Source organism: Erigeron canadensis, chromosome 1, assembly GCF_010389155.1.
Source record: "Erigeron canadensis isolate Cc75 chromosome 1, C_canadensis_v1, whole genome shotgun sequence".
NCBI lineage: Eukaryota > Viridiplantae > Streptophyta > Magnoliopsida > Asterales > Asteraceae > Erigeron > Erigeron canadensis.
The window spans coordinates 40,438,890-40,459,510 of record NC_057761.1 but is presented as its reverse complement, the minus strand read 5'-3'; the positions used below and the strand labels follow the sequence as shown (position 1 = coordinate 40,459,510).

Genomic DNA, 20,621 nt, shown 5'->3' with positions numbered 1-20,621 from the left:
TGTTAATTTATTTTTAATTAATTAATTTTATATTTATATGATAGAACATATTATTGAATCTATATTAGTTATTATTCAGTTAGATATATACGAGTAGTTATTATTCTATGGGATAAATATTAGCTATTATTCTATTGGATATATATTAGCTATTATTTATTTATTTATTATATTAAAATTATTGGGTAAAAAGTGTAAATCTATTATGGAAAACAAAAAAAAATATAAATTAAAGTCAATTGAAAACAAAAGTCAACTTTAAAAAATCAATAATTGTGATTGGTCAATAAGTTATTAGAGCAACCGTGTTTTAGTATAACGAGCATAGTGCCCGTGCGTTGCGGCGGCTAGAAGGCGAAGGAAACATAAATGGGAGACGGTGGAGAAATAGGGCGGCGCGGAGGGTGATAGAAGGTTGATAAGACCGTGTAATTATTAGAAAGAATAGGGAAAAAAGAGTATATAAGAGTTTTATGTTTAAGTAAGAGTGTAAGGGGTATTATGGAAATACTGAAAAAATGCTTAATTTTCTAAAATAGATGTTCAATATGTAAAAGAAAAAATTAAGATTAAAATTACGATTAAGATTATTCTGATGGTGTTTTAAATTAATCAAAATGAATAAGCGAAAGAAAGCAGCAGAGGATGGAGAAACATATACAAAACCGGAGGAGTAAAATAAAAATTAGACTAAAAGGCGGTTAACGAAATCTATATGAAGCATCCCCCGCTCGGTACTCTTCATTCGTACACAATTACACATATCCTCTTGACCCGTTTCTCTCTGACTGAAACCCTAACAATCATAATAATAATAATAATAATACATATTCCTTCGTAAATATCTAAAAACAAAATTATTCATTATATATTATACAATACAATGGTAATGGATATGTTTTTGCACTCGCCGCTGGAAGTAACTAAAGTCCGAGCGGTGCAATTTGGAATCCTAAGTCCCGATGAAATTGTAATTCTCTAAAAATTAGGGTTTTGTAACTGATTCATGATGGCGATCTTGTTCGGGTTCGGGTTCGGGTTAGGGTTAGCTGTATACATAATCCTAACCTTAATCGAAACCCTAATAATTAATAACCTATAACCTCACTTAATTATAAGTTAATGACATTGAAAAGTGGACTCGTCTAGACTAATGATATTTGATAATAATAATAATAATGGTTTTTTGAAAGTAATGGCAATGAACAAGTTATGAATTACTATAATTGGACGTATATAATAGGGAGATATATGAAAATTTGTGAATTTATATAAGCAATAATTGAATAGTTGAGATTTTTTGGAAAGATTCACTGGAGTAATTAAATTTGATGAATGATGATTTAAATGTATTTTGAAACGCGGTTGAGATGGGATGGGAAAGTTGAGCTTGTTTACGTAACAGATAATTCTGTCCCGTTTTGACCCTAACCTGATGGCCGATTGGTCAGGTAGTGGTTCTTGATGTTGGAAAAGCAACATAACCTGACCCGTTTATGATGTTGGCCCTTGTTTTTGGTCTTAACTGGTTTGGTCAACTGGTTAATGGATATTGTGGGTTGGCGGTTCTTGTGGGCTATCGAAAAATCTGAAATAACATGACCTGGACCCGGTTATGAAACAAGTTAGCATGTGTTGACTTGTTTACGGCCCTAACCTGTTTAGTCAAGGCTTGATGGCAAGTTGGGAAAGACAGCCTAACCTCTGACCAGTTCTGACCATTTGGACCCGTTTTGACCCTATCTAGTTTAGTCCAAAAGCGATAAGTCGCTTATTTGTTTCATTTAAAAGTATCCGCAATGCTAGCATTTACTAATGCCTTGTAATGATACATTATGAAATGATCATTTCCTTGACCTTTGTCTTATTATTGTTATTGATGCAGAGACAAATGTCAGTTGTGCAAATTGAGCACGGTCAGACGAATGAGAAAGGGAAACCAAAGGTGGCAGGACTTAGTGACCCGAGGCTTGGGGCTACTGATAGGAGGCTAAAATGTGAAACTTGCTCGGCTAATATGGCCGAGTGCCCTGGTCATTTTGGACATCTTGAGCTTGCGAAACCTATGTTTCATATCGGATTTATGAAGACTGTATTCAGTATTTTGCGATGTGTATGCTTCCATTGCTCAAAGATCCTTGCAGATGAGGTATTTTTATACGGATGCAATCTGGATTTCTTGAGGTTATGTAGCTGATACCACGGATTTGATGAAACGTCTGTAGTATGATGTGTATCATTTATAAATTGAACTTAAATATGAGTTCAGTAGTACAATGCACTTCTTATGTCAATCGACTAACTTTGGGTAAGATTCTAGTTCCTACCTTCTCTGGGAGATAAATTTTTAGTGACCAATCCTGTTGCTAATTACTTGCAAGTGTAAACAGATTTTGCTTTCTAGAATTGACTATAGTACTACTGTCTTTAGTTTTTCATACCTTTACCATATAAAATGCGAAGGATACTTGCCAGTTTAACATGAATGCTTGCCCAGTAACATATTTTGGCTGCTACTTCGAGATTTTATTTCTATCTAGATTTGTTGAAATCATTTTTATTTCTTTAGCTGGCATTATCTTTTGTTATTGAATATTCTCTTTGGTCTCGTTTTAAGCTGTGTCCGCTCATGATAAACTTTTGACTCTATCCATGTGTGCATGCCTGTTTACAGAATGATCATAAATTCAAGCAAGCTCAAAAAATAAGCAATCCAAAACATAGGCTTAAGCAGATTTTAGATGCATGCAAGAACAAAAGTTCATGTGAAGTTGGTGATGAGATTGATTCCCAAGTACAGGATGGTGTTAAAAAGAGTCGAGGGGGTTGTGGTGCCCAGCAGCCAAAGATTACTATTGAAGGTATGGTCATGGTTGCAGAATACAAGTGTCAGAAGAAGGAAACTGATGACTCTCAACAGCTTCCTGAACCAGCTGAAAGAAAGCAGCAGCTTTCTGCAGAACGAGTAAAATTTTAGAACACATATTGCATTTTACATATCTACCTACTGTGTTTCTTTCTATCTTCCATTTTACAATGCAACGGTTCATAAGCTTCAACCTTTTTTTAGGTTCTTGGCGTATTAAAGCAGATAAGTGATGAAGACTGCATGTTGTTGGGATTGAACCCCAAATATGCTCGTCCAGATTGGATGATCCTGCAGGTCCTCCCAATACCACCACCTCCAGTCAGACCATCAGTGATGATGGATACGTCGGCTCGGTGTGAGGCAAGTTTCTTGATTATGTGCTTTGACCATTCTCATCTGGGCTCTTTTGGCCCACATAATTTAGAACTCCTCTCAGAAAAAGGAAAGAAAAAAGCAGAAGGAAAATTTTTAATGAAAGGAATAGAAGAGATCCTCTTCTTTGTGTTTTTATACAGAGCATTTAAAGTAGATGCGGAAATTTCTACCCATTTACATGTGAATTGGTCGATTTGGATTATGTTTCAATGTTTCAATTCTAACATAGTAACATGTCAAAATAGAAAACCAGAATAGGAATTGGGCCAAGTTTTGCAGGTTGGACAAATTGCGTATGATCCATAATACCATCATATCAAGTTTTTTGACCATTAGCATTATACGCATTTATTTTGGATGGTAAATACGCAAACACCCTAGTCCTTGCTATCATCGTATTTAACACACTATCCAGGCCAGCCAGACTCGACCCTCTCGTTATGAACCATCACTCAACTTGCCTGACCGCCCATTTTGCCACTTCTATTTTTATGTATAATGTTCATTAATTCAGAAGAGATTAACTATGTGAATATGTGAGCTTCTAGTTAATCGACATCCTAATTGCCTTGACAGACTTCATCTCAACTTTTATTTTCTGCCAAACAGGATGACTTAACTCATCAGCTGGCCATGATAATCAGACACAATGAAAACCTGAGGCGGCAAGAAAAGGCTGGAGCTCCTGCTCATGTAATCTCCGAATTCGCTCACTTACTGCAGTTTCATATTTCCACATATTTTGACAATGAGCTTCCGGGCCAGCCAAGGGTATGTATACATACATCTTTACTCTCAACTCATATGAAAGTATGCATTAGTAGTAGTATGGTTATGGTCAATAAAACTTGGGTTATTCCACAGGCTACTCAACTGTCGGGTCGCCCAATCAAATCTATATGTAGTAGGCTCAAGGGAAAGGAAGGTCAGATCAGAGGCAACCTGATGGGGAAGCGTGTTGATTTTGCGGCACGTACCGTCATCACTCCAGATCCAACCATTAACATTGACGAACTTGGAGTACCATGGAGTATTGCTCTTAATCTTACTTATCCTGAGAATGTCACTCCTTATAACACAGAATGGTATACTCTTCTACAAATTTATCATCAATTCTGCTTTTGCATTTTATTTTCCTTTTGACTGTTGATTTTCATCTTTCTTTTTTCACTAGGCTGAAGGAGCTTGTTGAGTATGGCCCCCATCCTCCCCCTGGTAAAACTGGGGCCAAGTATATTATCAGAAATGATGGTCAAAGGCTCGATCTTCGTGTCTTAACGAAAAACAGTGATCGTCATTTGGAGCCTGGATATAAGGTATTTTAGTATGTATAGGCTTCTGGTTTTGGCTTTGACAGATCACTATATTCACTCTATTATCTCTTCTGATTCAAGGGGTATTAAAGATATGTGTTTTAAAACTGATTATCTAAGGTGAAACCAAACTATGTAATTAACTTTTTGTCTAATGACTTTAATCTAATTGGAGAGACCTCTAGTCCTATCTAACTTACGTGTCTACTTTTTTCTGGACTCTGAAACAACTGATTATATGATTATTATAACTGTAATTAGCAAAGACATACCCAAAATTTATCTCCTACAGTTGTTTCAGAATTACATAATCACTATCAAAACACACATACCCACACATTCCATTAGTGTATGTTCTTGTTCACTGTCCAACATCCTCTTTCGTATCTGAAGACTTAATGGTGTTAACTTGGTAAACTTGTGATTTTACAGGTGGAACGACACTTGATTGATGGAGATCTAGTGCTTCTTAATCGACAACCAAGTCTACATAAGATGTCCATAATGGGGCATAGGATTAAGATCATGCCGTACTCTACTTTCCGGCTGAATTTATCAGTCACATCACCATATAATGCTGATTTTGATGGAGATGAAATGAACATGCACGTACCTCAGTCATTTGAAACAAAAGCAGAGGTTCTGGAGTTGATGATGGTACCTCAATGCGTTGTTTCCCCACAGGCAAATCGGCCTGTTATGGGTATTGTGCAGGATACACTCTTAGGTTGCCGTATGATCACCAAGAGAGATACGTTTATTGAGAAGGTGATCCTCACAATTCAATCTTGTTAAATTTTTTTATTTGGACTGCTCACTGATACAGTAGATATGAACAAATGGACCGTTATGTTGGAATGGAATGAATCGTTCATTAGGGACGATAAATTTTTTGATTAAATAATAAAAAACAACTTTTTAATGGTGTCCCAAGATTTCATTAAATTTGTCATGGTATGCTCTGAATTCATCCTCTTCATGTATGCAGGATGTTTTTATGAATATATTGATGTGGTGGGAAGATTTTGATGGAAACGTACCCGCACCTGCCATTTTGAAACCTAGACCTCTATGGACGGGAAAACAGGTGTTCAATCTCATTATCCCAAAGAAGATAAACCTCATCCGGACAGCTGCTTGGCATTCAGAAACTGAAACTGGATATTTAACGCCTAGTGACACTCAAGTTCGAATAGAGAAGGGAGAGGTTGTCACTGGTACCTTTTGTAAAAGAACCCTCGGTGCATCTGCTGGAAGTCTTACACATGTCATCTGGTGCGTTATCATCTACTGCTCTTATACATTTTATGGAAATTAGTTCACGTGTCTGTAATGTATAAATAAAATATTACAGGGAGGAGGTTGGTCCAGATGCTTCCCGTAAGTTTCTTGGACATACCCAGTGGCTTGTTAACTACTGGCTTTTGCAACAAGGGTTCAGCATTGGGATTGGAGACATGATTGCTGATGAAACCACTATGGAAACCATCAATGAAACTATTTCACAAGCCAAGAATGAGGTGCAACAACTTATCAAGGCTGCTCAAATCAACCAGTTGGAGGCAGAGCCTGGTCGAACCATGATGGAATCATTTGAAAACAAAGTGAATCAGGTACTTGGCTATGTTCTATGGCCGCCAATGTTGGTGGCAGTTTCAGCCCATATACTTATGAATGTGTCAATTGGATATTGTTTTATCTCAAACGGTTCAAATAAAAACGGCATTGGGTCGAATGGGTTGAACAGGTCAAACAGGTCCATAGTTCCCTGTGAAGTCTTTTTTTTTGTCTAATTAATACAACCTTTTAAGTTGCCACATATGAAGATTAATGTTTCTGTAATTACAGTTAACTTACTGATAATTGAAGTGTGAATCACCAATATTGCCACCCCTACTATATTTCTACGTACATTAACGTACTACTGTGCTCAGGTGCTAAACAAGGCTCGTGATGATGCTGGAAGTAGTGCCCAGAGAAGTTTATCAGAAAGTAACAATCTCAAGGCAATGGTCACAGCAGGATCAAAAGGAAGTTTCATCAATATATCACAAATGACTGCCTGTGTGGGACAACAAAATGTTGAGGGTAAGCGAATCCCATTCGGTTTCATGGACCGGACTCTCCCTCATTTCACAAAAGACGACTACGGGCCAGAAAGTCGTGGTTTGTGGAGAATTCCTATCTTAGAGGCTTAACACCACAAGAATTCTTTTTCCATGCCATGGGTGGTAGAGAAGGTCTAATTGACACTGCAGTGAAAACATCTGAAACTGGTTATATTCAAAGGCGGTTAGTAAAAGCCATGGAAGATATCATGGTCAAGTATGATGGTACAGTCAGGAACTCTCTGGGAGATGTTATCCAATTTCTGTACGGCGAAGATGGTATGGATGCAGTTTGGGTAGAAAATCAGAAACTCGATTCTTTGAAAATTAAGAAAGATGAGTTTGATCGGATTTTTAGATATGAGATTGATGACGAGAATTGGAATCCGAGTTACATGCTTCCGGAATATGTTGAGGGTTTAAAGTTTTGTCCAGAACTTCGCAATGTGTTTGATGCTGAAATACAAACACTTGAAGATGATCGACTCCAACTTGCAACCGAGATTGCTACTACAGGTGATAATTCATGGCCCATTCCCGTGAATCTTAAACGAATTATATGGAATGCACAGAAGACTTTCAAGGTTGACTTGAGGCAGCCTTCAGATATGCACCCCATAGAAATTGTGGAATGTGTTGATAAGCTTCAAGAACGTTTGCGGGTTGTTCATGGTGATGATTTATTGAGTATTGAAGCTCAAAAGAATGCAACTCTATTCTTCAACATTCTTCTTCGTAGCACGCTTGCTAGCAAACGTGTGTTGAGTGAGTACAAACTTACACAAGAGGCGTTTGAGTGGGTTATTGGTGAGATAGAGTCGAGGTTCTTACAGTCACTTGTTTCACCGGGGGAAATGGTTGGGTGTGTTGCAGCACAGTCGATTGGTGAGCCAGCAACACAGATGACTCTAAACACTTTCCATTATGCTGGTGTGAGTGCCAAGAATGTGACTCTTGGTGTTCCTCGATTGCGAGAGATTATTAATGTTGCTAAAAACATCAAAACCCCATCATTGTCGGTTTATTTGAAGCCTGATGTCAGCAAGTCAAAGGATCGGGCCAAGAATGTCCAGTGTGATCTGGAATACACGACTCTTCGTGATGTGACTCAAGCAACAGAAGTATGGTATGATCCGGATCCTGTGAGTACAATTATAGAAGAGGATGCTGACTTTGTCAAGTCATACTATGAAATGCCTGATGAAGAAATCGACCCAGAAAAGATATCTCCCTGGCTACTCCGTGTTGAACTGAATCGGGAGATGATGGTTGATAAGAAGTTGAGCATGGCAGATATTGCCCAGAAGATTAATCTCGCGTTTGGTGATGATCTAAACTGTATATATACTGATGACAATGCTGATAAGTTGATTCTAAGAATTCGCATCATGAATGATGAGGCTCACAAAAGCGAGCTACAAGATGAATCCGCCGAAGATGATGTGTTCCTCAGGAAGATTGAGAGTTATATGTTAACAGATTTGGCATTATGTGGTATACCTGACATCAATAAGGTGTTTATTAAATCAGGCAGAGTTAACAAATTTGACGAGAATGAAGGATTCAAGCCAGAAGTTGAATGGGTGCTTGACACAGAAGGTGTAAATCTGTTGGGGGTCATGTGTCATGAGGATGTTGATGCATCAAGAACAACCAGTAATCATTTGATTGAAGTGTTTCAAGTGCTTGGGATTGAAGCAGCTAGGAGGTCGTTACTGGATGAGCTTCGAGCAGTCCTTTCGTTTGATGGATCCTATGTGAATTGCCGGCATTTGGCTGTATTATGCGACACTATGACCTATCGTGGTCACCTTATGGCCATAACACGTCACGGGATCAATAGGAATGATACTGGGCCGCTGAAGAGATGCTCATTTGAAGAAACAGTTGATATTATAATCGACGCAGCTGTTTATGCCGAAACTGATTACATTTCGGGAGTAACGGAAAATATAATGGTGGGCCAGCTCGCTCCGATAGGGACAGGAGGCTTTTATTTGTATATGAATGAGGGGATGATACAAGAAGCTATTGATGCTCGGATACCATTTTTATAGAAATGGGATTGAGATTGGAGTGTCTCCTCGCAGATCAACGATTCAGAGTCCGGTGGTTTCTCCCTATCCTTATCTAGTTTCACCCAACAATCATGCAAATTTTTCGCCTTATATTGCCAGGGGTTTTGATTTTGCTTCACCCGGGTATAGTCCCACTTCCCCAGCATATAGTATGAGTGCTCCAGGTTATAGTTCTACCAGTCCCAGCTACTTGGTCACCTCCCCCGCCTACTCACCGACCTCCCCCACCTACTCGCCAATCTCCCCCGCCTACTCACCGACCTCCCCTGGCTACTCGCCGACCTCCCCCACCTACTCGCCAATCTCCCCGCCTACTCACCGACCCCCCCCCCCCCCCGCCTACTCGCCAACCTCCCCCGCCTACTCACCGACCTCCCCCGCGTACTCGCCAACCTCCCCCTATTCGCAGACCTCCCCCGGCTACTCACCGACCTCCCCCACCTACTCGCCAACCTCCCCCGCCTACTCACCGACCTCCCCCGGCTACTCGCCGACCTCCCCAACCTACTCGCCAACATCCCCCGCCTACCCGTGTCTGGCCTATTCGCCCAGCCGTCCAACATTGTCGCCAACTTACAGGTACTACTGCCAGCATCTCCTTTCTGAAACTTACTGTTTGTGTACTCCATTAGTTGGTTGAGTACAGATGGCAATATAAAAAAACTTACATATGGATGACTTAATTGGGTTATGTTTGATTTCAAATGGGCAACTAATAAGTTAGTCATGTTTCAGGTTATCCTTAACACATTATTTAAATGAAAACAACCAAAAAGTTTGTAACAAAAATCTAAAAGGTATTTTGGGTCAAGGAAACACGTCCCACATATGTTGTCTTCTCTAATTATCTCTTCTACGTTTATATTGTTTATATGTTATTTGAACATAGTTGACTATATATGGGTGGTTCTTTATTCAGTATAAATTTAAATGTTGTATATTTCTTTATCCCAGTCTGAGTTCACCGCGGTATTCACCGACGTCTCCTTCGTATTCTCCTTCAAGCCCTGCTTACAGTGCCCTCAGGTACATTTCAGATAAAATGCTGCATTGTTAATGGTGGTATGCAGATTAATAATGCTTTTCAGCTTGTTAAATAATTGTATGGGTTTATTGCAGTCCAAGTTACGGGTATTCACCGTCATCATCCAGCCCATATACTTCTGAAGTGAGCAACAAGGACGATGAGTTGACGCCTTAGATGGGTTTTAGACATTAAGTGGTAGGAAAATTTTCATTTTCTCGATCTAACCCTTAACAGATTGTGGTTGATATGGTTGTTGTATAACTTGGAATGCAATAACTTGTTTGATACCTAATCATTGCTGTTTTGAACAAGTAAATAACTTTTTTGCTTATTGTTCCAGATGAATTAAAACCGTCGGATGTGATTATTAAATCAATCAACGTGTAAAGTTAAAAATCTGCAAATATATAGCCACCTTCTGTTGATCCAAATTGTTGTAGTGGGTCTCAATAGTCTCACAGCAAGCTTGCATTGCCTAATGTATTTGTTGATTTTTCAGTGTTCCTACTATTATTATAGTTACGTTTTCAGTTGTAAATATTTAAGCATATAATATTTGTAGTCATTTTCAGTTATTCTTGTTTGAATGTATATTTTGGAAACTACTTGTGTGAAATTTCTTTCCCCTTAGTTTTTTGAAGAATTTGTACGTGGTGCTAGATTGTTTATCTTTAGATGACATCCTGTTATTCTGTATACAAACAGTGGAAATTATCATTTGATACCAGTATTATAATTTATAAACAAAAATTTATCCAACCTCTCAGATTGAATATCACCCTTGACCATTCAACCCGACTTCTTCAATGTAGACAAAAACATATCCTATTCGCCTAAAGGGCAATGAAAAATCCATTACTGTAAATCAAAAAGAGTATCGATTCCCAGGTATTGGGACCAGAGAAAAACATTTAAGTTCTCCATATATTATTTGATGTTGAATAAGAAGCGAAGTTCAAAATTTGGACCTATGACATTATATAACATTTCAGCATGACTAAAAATATACGAGTAGTTAGTACATAGTACAGGCAGTGACCAAGCACGATTCATGGACCCTGGTCTACTCTCGTAAACTGCCCGGGTGCCTGACCAATTTAAAGTAAGCTTCTATGTAGGCAATAATTCTACACTTGCATCTCAAAAATGGTAAAAATTTTGTAATTCCAGTCAGGCACTTAGCAACATGGAATGAACGAACTGAGAGCAACTATTCCCCCATAATTGTACAACAATCCACCAAAATGGACCTCAGAAGTTCTTCAAGATCTTCTCGTTGGGTACTCCATTGCCAACAAGAATAGAAGTAACTTCCTGCAACACACATTCATTTTGTTATTCAGCTGCACAACTGTTTTGATACATATAATTTTATTAAAGCAATAACTTCTAGTCGAATTATTGGTTATCTAAGAAACCAAAAAACATGAAAGTGACCTCAGCCATCTGTTTTTGACCGCAAAGCACTGCGCCGGTTGATTCAGGGGCATATAGTTGTTTAGCTCTAGCAAAAGCTGCCTGCTCAAAATACATGGTGGCATAGGTTATTATACTGACAAGTAAACTTACTAGGTGGTAAAATGGGTATGTTTGGGTTAAAAGTCAAAAAAGATACTTTTCAGTATAGGTCAAAACTGGTTTGGCTTGAGTTACACTCTCTGTCCCAAAAATCATCTTTTTCTATAGAATTATAACAGATAACAATTATAAAAACTCAGTTATTGGAATCATAATGGTGTTTTTATAACAAAATGATTAAAAAGATTATACATTTAAACACACGTTGCATCACTTACAACCCATTTAAACCACTTGACACGTTTCCTTTACCAATTCATAAGTAAAGGATCAAAACTGCCACTAGTAAAATAGAACATGATACCTACCTGTACATAACCGGATTCACCAGCCCAACTTTCATCAGGCTGGGACAGCACAGGCACAATAGTAACTCCCGCAGATTCCCAGGCTTTAAATCTATCCTATAATGGTTCAAGTAAATGATGATAAGAATCATGTGAGCATAAAATACAACAAATGATAGAAGACTGTAGGATACCTGATAAGCCATTCTTTGAAGGCTTCTTGCACCATAATATAACCTCACATCTGATCTCTTGTCCGCACTAAAGCCTGATTCGATTAAAGAACGAATAGGGCTACAAAAATACAACAGAAATGAGTAATTTGTAGACAGACGAAGAAATAGAAAAATCAATGGTCGATGCATATGAACGTTGTAATCCAGGAGACATTTTCCGTAAATGAGGCACCACTAACAAATTACAATCCTATTGAATGGATGAAACCATCATTTATGATTGCTAAAACTATAAATAGCTTGCAACATTTAGTAACCAACATATATAACAGGGTACTGTCCAAAAGTATCTATTTTTTTTCCACGTACAATAAATTAGGATCCATAATATTCAAATACTAAGGTTCCAAAACCCTTAAGCATTTATGCTACTTAATACATATGGAAGATCCAGTCTAGTCCACCTCTATAAAAGGGACAATACAACACAATCCTTCAGTTTGAAATACAACTGACACACCTTTCTACTGTGGTCAACATGTTCTTTAGAGGATAATTGTTAAACTTCATCTCAGAATTAGTATACTTTCCCTTAATACACTCAACTTGATATATACTCTTCAGAAGGCAATTGTTTCTGTGGGGCAAGACGTGAGCCTTTTGTGCATCAGTGTATAACTTTATGATATCTAAAAGACAAGCAGATGGGTCGTTATCTGCGTTAGATTCCATTTTCGATGAAGTTTGGGTGCATGACAGTTTGCACTGAGAGCATGAGATTTTACCCAAAAAAACAAGTGCGCGATACAAGAGTTAAGTTACCAAGAAAAAGAGAACAGTTGGTGAGCATAACCTGTCCCAAATCATTTAGATTGATTATAAGAAAAATATTTAAAAGACAAAGATTGATTGTAAGAATCCTGGATTCCTGGTACTGTATTTCTGTTCACAAAAGCAATTTTCACCATAAAACAATATACAACACCTTTGATCTAGTTACTTAACAAATGTTGCAAGCACATGTTCCAATTGAAGATGATCTCACTGATCCTATACCTATTTGATTAGCTCCCATAACCTCAATCAAAATGCAGTAAATCTTTATAGACAAGCCAGAAGGGGCAGAATATGGTGTAAATCTTTATAGACAAGCCAGAAGGGGCAGAATATGGTGTAAATCTTTATAGACAGTGTGGTAGCAAATTCACTATATTGCAGTCATACAAATGTAACTACATCAAAGTCAATCATATCTAGGTTCTTAATGCAAGTATGAAATGACTCACTGCATCAAAGTCATACAATTATAACTACATAAAACGGCCAGAAGCATGTTCTAATAGATACCAGGTGACTTCTAGAACCATACACACTCCACCCCCAGGAAAAAAACTAAAGATTCTTCTTAATAATAAAATCAACAAAAACTTCATAGAAGTCGATTATCTTTTACCGCAAAAAGAACTAAACATAAGTTGTCCATCTCTCCAACCCTTTTCTCCAGATACTTGCGGCATAAGATCTAGATTAGCTAACTCATGAAAATTTTGCAGAAGTAAGAGTTCCGAAACAGATCAATTAAAAAATTCGAACAATATCTGCCTCTAGTCCCTCAATAATGTGATTCCGCTAAGACCCTAACCCTCGGGTCTCAACTCTTCAGGCATAGCTTGGAATCATCACTCATGAGTCAAGATATCATCCAAAGGTTCACTAACATTAACAAAATCACTACAAGTTGGACCTAAAATCTAGGTGAAGAGCTACAAGACATATACATGAATGCTAAATTCTATCTTCATCATTATTCTATACAAGGCCTGTCATATATCATTACTGGGAAGCTCTAAAAAAAACCCAAACATGAACTTTCTGCAAAACAACGGCTGCTTAACTTCATACTAGTATGCATAAATTTACCAACCGACTTTTTCTCTGTGTGTTTACTGTTCAATAAAATGTATAAAGCAACTACTTTTTCATTTGTTTTTCACTTTCTACAGTTAGTTACTTAGTTGTATAATGATACTACATTTTCATGTGTTTTGTTTTGGGTTTTAGCTTTTTTTCTTTCCAAGTTACATACTTTAAATATAGTAGCGACGTTTTTTCTTGTTATAGATTTTTTTGTTATTAAAACTAGATGTTATTTTTTTTTTTTTTTGCTACATATTATGTTTCTATATGAGTTATAGTTAGCCATTACATCATTATTACTCAAGTATTGTTATTCATATAGTTCTTGTTATACGTTATGTTGGGATATGGTGTATAGAGGGACATTATATCAATGTTACCAAAGCGTGTCCTGTGTTGTTAATGTGAATATATTATTTTACAATAAACTGCTTCTTTGGCTTGGAAAAAAAGTTCTCACATCAGCACACGGGTAGATATCCTTATTTAGATACATTGGTCAAGTAACCACATGTTCTCTTAACGGATATTTGTTAATACTGATCATCAACTTAATACACTATTTAAAAGAGAATAGTTTCGTTGGTGCCAGATGTTAGTAGTGCCTTTGGTGTAGATGCTTATAAGTCACATAAATGCACTGTTATCTATATTAAAACCCATACTTTATTCAAGTCTTTGTACGTGATTGTTTGTACCAACACTGGATAAAAGGGTTAACTTAAAAATGAGAAAGAAATCAAGAAAGCTGCTAGTGAGCATAATCTGTTCCCAGCTTCATTTTTAACACACTCTCAACCACCAAACAATTCACCGCACCCTTAATTTTACTTTCCAGTTAACAAATCAATGCTGTAACCACATGATCTCTTTGATGAAGATGCCACTTATCCTATACTAATTAGATCAGGTTATAATTTTGGTGAGTCGAACAACCTCGATCAACATATAGTAAATCTTAACATGCAAGAAGATTGCAAATGCGTGTTAGCTTCTCTAATGCAAGAATACATAACATCATAATCAAACAATTATGTGACAGTAAAGCTAGACACGTTTTCAAAAGCTCCTCCATGGCACGTTTGATCGATTTTCAGATCCATAAGCTACCCTCTAACGAATTCTACCCTCATATCAAGTCATTCCTCTTAAATCCATAAACAAAAAACAGAATCTAAACATGAATATCAATCTTTCCCCCCAACCCTTCTTTCTAAAATAGTCGGACAGCAGAAGCTCTATATTAGCTAGCTTATGAGAATTTTGAAAGAATAAAAAGCAGAAAATCTATACAAGTCGAAACACTTGTTATCTCTCGACATTTCAACAATTTATACCCACTAACTCACTATATCTTGCATTCTCCCATAAGGCCCTAACCTTCCACATTTCAGGCGCAATGTATATTCACCCCAATTTATACACAGTACTTTACATTCATCATTAACTTATTAAAGACAAAACCGCCATAAACTAACCCTGGGTCCTGGGAACCTCTAAAATGAAGCCAAGCAAAATTTATGCATAATCAAGCAACTTATTACGTAACCACATTTACTTTATTATTAACTGAACCAACGAACAATGAGGCAACACTATTTCTATCTTAGTCTAATACTCCAATCCATCTACAAATATATAACTATTGACCTATCACGAATACATATAAATTTCATAACATAATAATCAACATATAAATTTCATAAAAAAAAAATAAGAATAATAAAATTACCTAATTCCAGAACCGGTGGCAAAAATAAAAACAGACTGATAATTCTCAGGCGGAGAAATTTGATCAGTATCGAATCCTTTTCCCATAACAGGACTCAATTCAACAACGTCACCTTTACCTAACTCACACAACAGCTCCGCCGTAGATCCGGCGATACTTTTTATCAAAAACTCAAAAACACCGTTTTTATACGCAACCTCCGGCGGCGAAGCGATCGCTAGAAACGACGGTTTCTCAACGTCCGGAATTCGTACCTGAAGATACTGTCCGGCGACGGTGTACGACGACGCCACGTCGGCTGCATCGGAAACGTCGATGCTGACGTGGAATAATGATTCGGCGGCAGGTTTGACGGTGGCGAGACGAGCCGGAGTCCAGAGAGTTGTGTCCGGTTGTTGTTGACGAACGGCAGCGGTGATTGAGAGAGATTGACGGCCGCGGAGGATGTGATTTAATTGGCGGCGGAAGACGGTGGCCATGGGGAAGGATTTGGTGTGGTGAGGTGCATGAGAGCTATGGTGTGGATGCGTATTTGGTGAGATGAGAGAGAACGTGCTGGTTGTGAGAGACATTTTGTGGTTGTTTGTGTGTGTATTTTTCTAATGGAGCGCCGCCGTGGGAGTTGGACGGTAGGGCGGCGAATGTTGAAGTTCGCGGGTGGTTATTCTAGAACGTACACGTGGCGTTGTTTAGGATATGGTGATGGATGTATTGGATAGAACATGCCCAATCGTTTCTAGGTTGGTCGCCATGTAAAAAAAATTTTGAAAAGTAAAATTCTATAAGAATGTATTCTCGACTTTCTTTTTTTTTTTTTTACAAAATAAAGGAGAAGATTGGATAGAAGAAGAAAGGATAAAAAATTATATTTATAAAATGCATTTTTGAATTTTATCATTTAAAAGAAAAGAAAGTGAATAAAAGGATTTAAATGCATTCTTGAGTTAAATGAGGAGGATACGAAAGGATAAAAATATGTAATTTTACATTTATAGCCTCATAGTTATTATAATTCATATAAGTTTTGAAGGGTATATTGATAAATTTACAACTTATCATTCCAAATCTTACCAAATATGGAGATAAAGTTTTTAGGTCCAAAACCCTCAACTTTTCCTTTCTATCACTTTCCTTTCTTTTAATAAAAAAAACTCAAGAATACAAAAACATAAATTTTCCTCTCCTTCCCTTTCTTATCTCATAAAAATAAAACTCAAACATGCACCCTAAAGGAATCTTGCATTATATGATTTAACGAATTTGATAGAAAGTTTTGAATTCTAATTCCATCAAATCTTCTAACCAAACAAGTAATATAATGGAATTCAAATTCCAATTCCATTGGATTCTTATGAATTTCATGAACCAAACAACCCCTAAGGGCTAGTTTGGTTTACAGAATGTTTTTGAAATAATTAGAATCTGTCAATGGAATTGGAATTGGAAGAAATTAAAATCTGAAAATTTTAAAATTTGGTTTGTATTTGGTCAATGGAATTTAATGAAATTCAGTTAAATAATTCAAAATTATATTATATTAAATGACAAAATTAACCTTCATGCATCTCTAATAATAATATACTTGTAGCTCACTTTCATTTTAACAACATATATTATTATTAAATAATAATAATAATAATCTACCTAATATAACATGAGAGATAATGTGATCAGATATTCACATACAATCATACCACCGCGTCCCTTTTTCATTTTCACAGCAACCCCTCGTCATCCCCCACCCTTTTCCAGATCTATTACTCAACAACATTTTTATTACATGTACCAAACAAAAAAACGATTAATTGATACTAACTGCAAGAAATTTTAGTCATAGTAAGTTTAACGATGGTTGGTGGTGGTGTTATTCGAACGGTGGTTGGCGGCTATTGTTGGCGGTGGTTGATGGGAGGCGGTGGTTACCATGGCAACCTGGAGTTCAGTGGGTTTGGTGATAGGTGGCGTTGGTTGGTGGCGTCACAACAGATTTCATCAGAAATGTATGGCTGAAAAAATATAGGTTTGTAAATTTTGTAGGGCTTTTTTGTAAAATTGTTGAATTCAATTGGAATTCAAAACTTTTCATTGGTTTAGTGAAGGAATTCTGAATTCTTTATTTCAAGGAATTTGAAGGAAAGTTTCAAATTCCAATTCCATCATTTTTTCAACCAAACACCCTCATGAATGGAATTCAACATTCCAATTCCTAACAATTCCTAAGAATTCCATGAACCAAACACCCCCTAAGTTGTTAACATCTTTGTTGTTAAAAATAGAGGTTATGGGGTCAATCATCACTTCATTTAAAGACCAAAGGTCTTATTCTATCATTTAGATAGATTCTGTAACCAGCTTATTTACCTAGGTATGGTAATACTATCTATATTTGACAAAAAAGCCCCATGAAATATCTCGTATTTTCTTCTTTTTTTTGTACAAGAAATAAAAAATACGAGATATGAAATTGGTTAACTGCTAGTCAGTGTGTGATGTAAAAGAAGGCTACGTGGGATATGGAGGTGGTTGTGAAATGAAAGGGGTTATGAGTTATACTGTTGTGCCACTGACCTAATGTGGTGTTATATTATTATTTTTTAATTATTATTAATGATATTATATATTTTTTTAATAACATATAATTCCCTATATACTAAAAGGTAATATTAAATTTACAAGTAAAACTGCATAAAGTATAATTCTATATCTTAACTAATTTTAATGCACTTCTTACAACTTTTATATGTATTGATCTAGAGACATTTCATCTAAAAAACGTCTTGATTATTATATCAGATACACTTTTCTCTCATTTTCTTTTGTCTATTTGTTATTACAAGTCCACAAACAAATAAGATATAATCAAGTTTAGGTAGTTACTTTTTTGCTTTTGCTTCTTGTAGCCCAATCCCCCATTTCATCCTCCTCAACCTATTCTGTTGCACACTAACAAACAGATGATCCTGAAACAACTTCTTCATTCCCTGCACACTAACAAACAGATGATCATGAAACAACTTCTTCATTCCCTTCACCTGCATGTTACAAAGTATAACTTGCTACCTAGGAACTCCTTATAGATAATAAATTAAAAACATATCTCATTCAATAAGTTAATACTTACCACATTTGGTCCAGCTGCATATGTACCCCCTAATAAGAGGAATCCTATCCCACTACTTATGGCAACCTTATGTGGTGTTGGAGTCTTCAACTTCCAGCTTATAAAAACTTTTTCAAACCAGGGGGTAGCCTCAAAGAGGGGTGCTATAAAAAAGAATACATTAGTCAAACATCACAATTTAACAAAAACAATCAAACACTAAAAAAAAATACTAGAACACACCAGGTTATCTGATTTAACGGCTATATATATATATATTATGCCTTTCATAGGATTAGGGTTTGTTTTCTATAATTTGAACTCATATATGGAAGAAGGATCCAAGTACTTAAAATAACAGAATTCCATTAAGATATATATTCACCAAAAATCCATTAAGGAAGCATAATCCTTAATGGTAAATACAATTCGTGGTAACGATGGCGTATCCATATTATACTACGAAAGGCCTGCCAAACGGACAAGTGTCAACCCGCAGCGTTACGAAGGAACCTGCGTGGGAAAGGCTCCTAGCTGGAAATAATACCCAAATAAGGAAGAGATCACCTAAATCTCTTCTTCCCTAAAATAAGGACAATCGGTTACAGCCGATAAAGAAAGGTAACCCGATCCATAATTAACGGATAAACTCAATGAGGAGGAAGTTTCCTTAAAGACTCTCCTTCCTCCTAATCACACATCTCCTATATAAGGAGACTCAAAACCTTGACAAAGGGATATACAATCGATCACTCAAGAAATATACATACTTCTGACCGTAAACATCAATGGCATAAGATTATGTTCATAAACACGGTCGGTCATTCATATATATAGTCCGATCTTAATCGGCTACATCACAAACCCTATTCAATTGGCGTAAAGAGGCTTACACTCTACCGTATGGGAATCGCCAATGAATAGTCCAAAACCCCTCAAACCCCCTTTTCTAACCCTAGCGCGATTTGGTGTACAAACATTGGCGCCATCCGTGGGACCACTCTCTTGAACTAGAAAAACCCATAAATATACCATTCTGTGCATCTTACGCCGTAAAAAATGGTAAAGAAAAAAGACAGGATGACAAGAGGAAGGAGGTCTGCTCTGGCCATTCAACAAGCAAGAATCAGCAATTTGACCGTGGCCAAAACGACACCAGGAGGTTTTTATTTCCCATTATTGGGAGAAAGCGAACCTTCAAGTGATCCGCTCATCATCCAAGCCACCGTATTCAACGTTGACGTTCGGAGGGTATATCTGGACGGTGGAAGTGAGTGTGACGTTATCTTCGAACACTGCTTCCTCAAAATGCCAGAATCCATACGAGCCCAAAGGACGGATCCCCGGGGACCATTGGTAGGTTTTTCCGGAGAGCATGCATGGCCGTTAGGAGATTTCGATCTAGACGTGACCATCACAGATGGGATACACGAACGAATGGAGACGCTGGATCTCTCGATAGTACGATCTCCATCCCCCTACAATATAATTTTGGGAAGACCTGCGATGCAAAGGATGAAAATGGTCCCCTCTGTCATCCATAGGGTCATTAAATCCCAATCTAAAACAGGGATAGCATCGATCCACTCCTCCTACGAACCAATAAAACAAATCAATGATGTGAAAAGGTTGGATGATGACGTCCCCCCTACCCCCATGGAAACGCAAGAAGAAGAGGACGCAACAAGGTTGGTAATTAATCCAAACTTTCCCGAACAAACGATCTCCATAGGTGCTCAACTTTTAGAAGGGTGCAAGCACAAACTTAAAAAGCTGTTACAGGCCAATGTAGATGTCTTCTCATGGGACTATTCAGATATGACGGGGGTTCCAAGGACCCTAACGTTGGAAGGAAAGCCCTTCGTCACGGAGCATCGTCTGAAGGAACACAAGCATATAGAGCCTGTTCACCAGAAGAAACGCAGCCTTTCCGCCGATAGAGATGAGGCTACTAGGAAGGAGGTAGACGAATTACTCAAAGCTGGGATAATAAGGGAGTCCGTCTACCCTATTTGGATCGCTAACCCGGTAATGGTCAAAAAAGGAGATGGAGGGTGGAGG

At 37.3% G+C, this 20,621-nt stretch overlaps 1 protein-coding gene and 1 pseudogene across 1 annotated transcript; one reads left to right on the top strand and one right to left on the bottom strand.

Moving 5' to 3' along the window:
• Positions 1-889: 889 nt before the first annotated feature.
• Positions 890-10,174, top strand: LOC122583427 (annotated as a pseudogene).
• Positions 10,175-10,676: 502 nt separating this feature from the next.
• LOC122610411 (fruit protein pKIWI502) lies at positions 10,677-16,151 on the bottom strand. The gene is made up of 5 exons (XM_043783405.1): positions 15,461-16,151; positions 11,830-11,929; positions 11,657-11,752; positions 11,208-11,288; positions 10,677-11,084 (listed from the first exon to the last, which is right to left on the bottom strand). The coding sequence occupies exons 1-5, from the start codon at positions 16,030-16,032 to the stop codon at positions 11,022-11,024; spliced, it is 912 nt and encodes a 303-aa protein (XP_043639340.1). The 5' UTR covers positions 16,033-16,151; the 3' UTR covers positions 10,677-11,021.
• Positions 16,152-20,621: the final 4,470 nt, after the last annotated feature.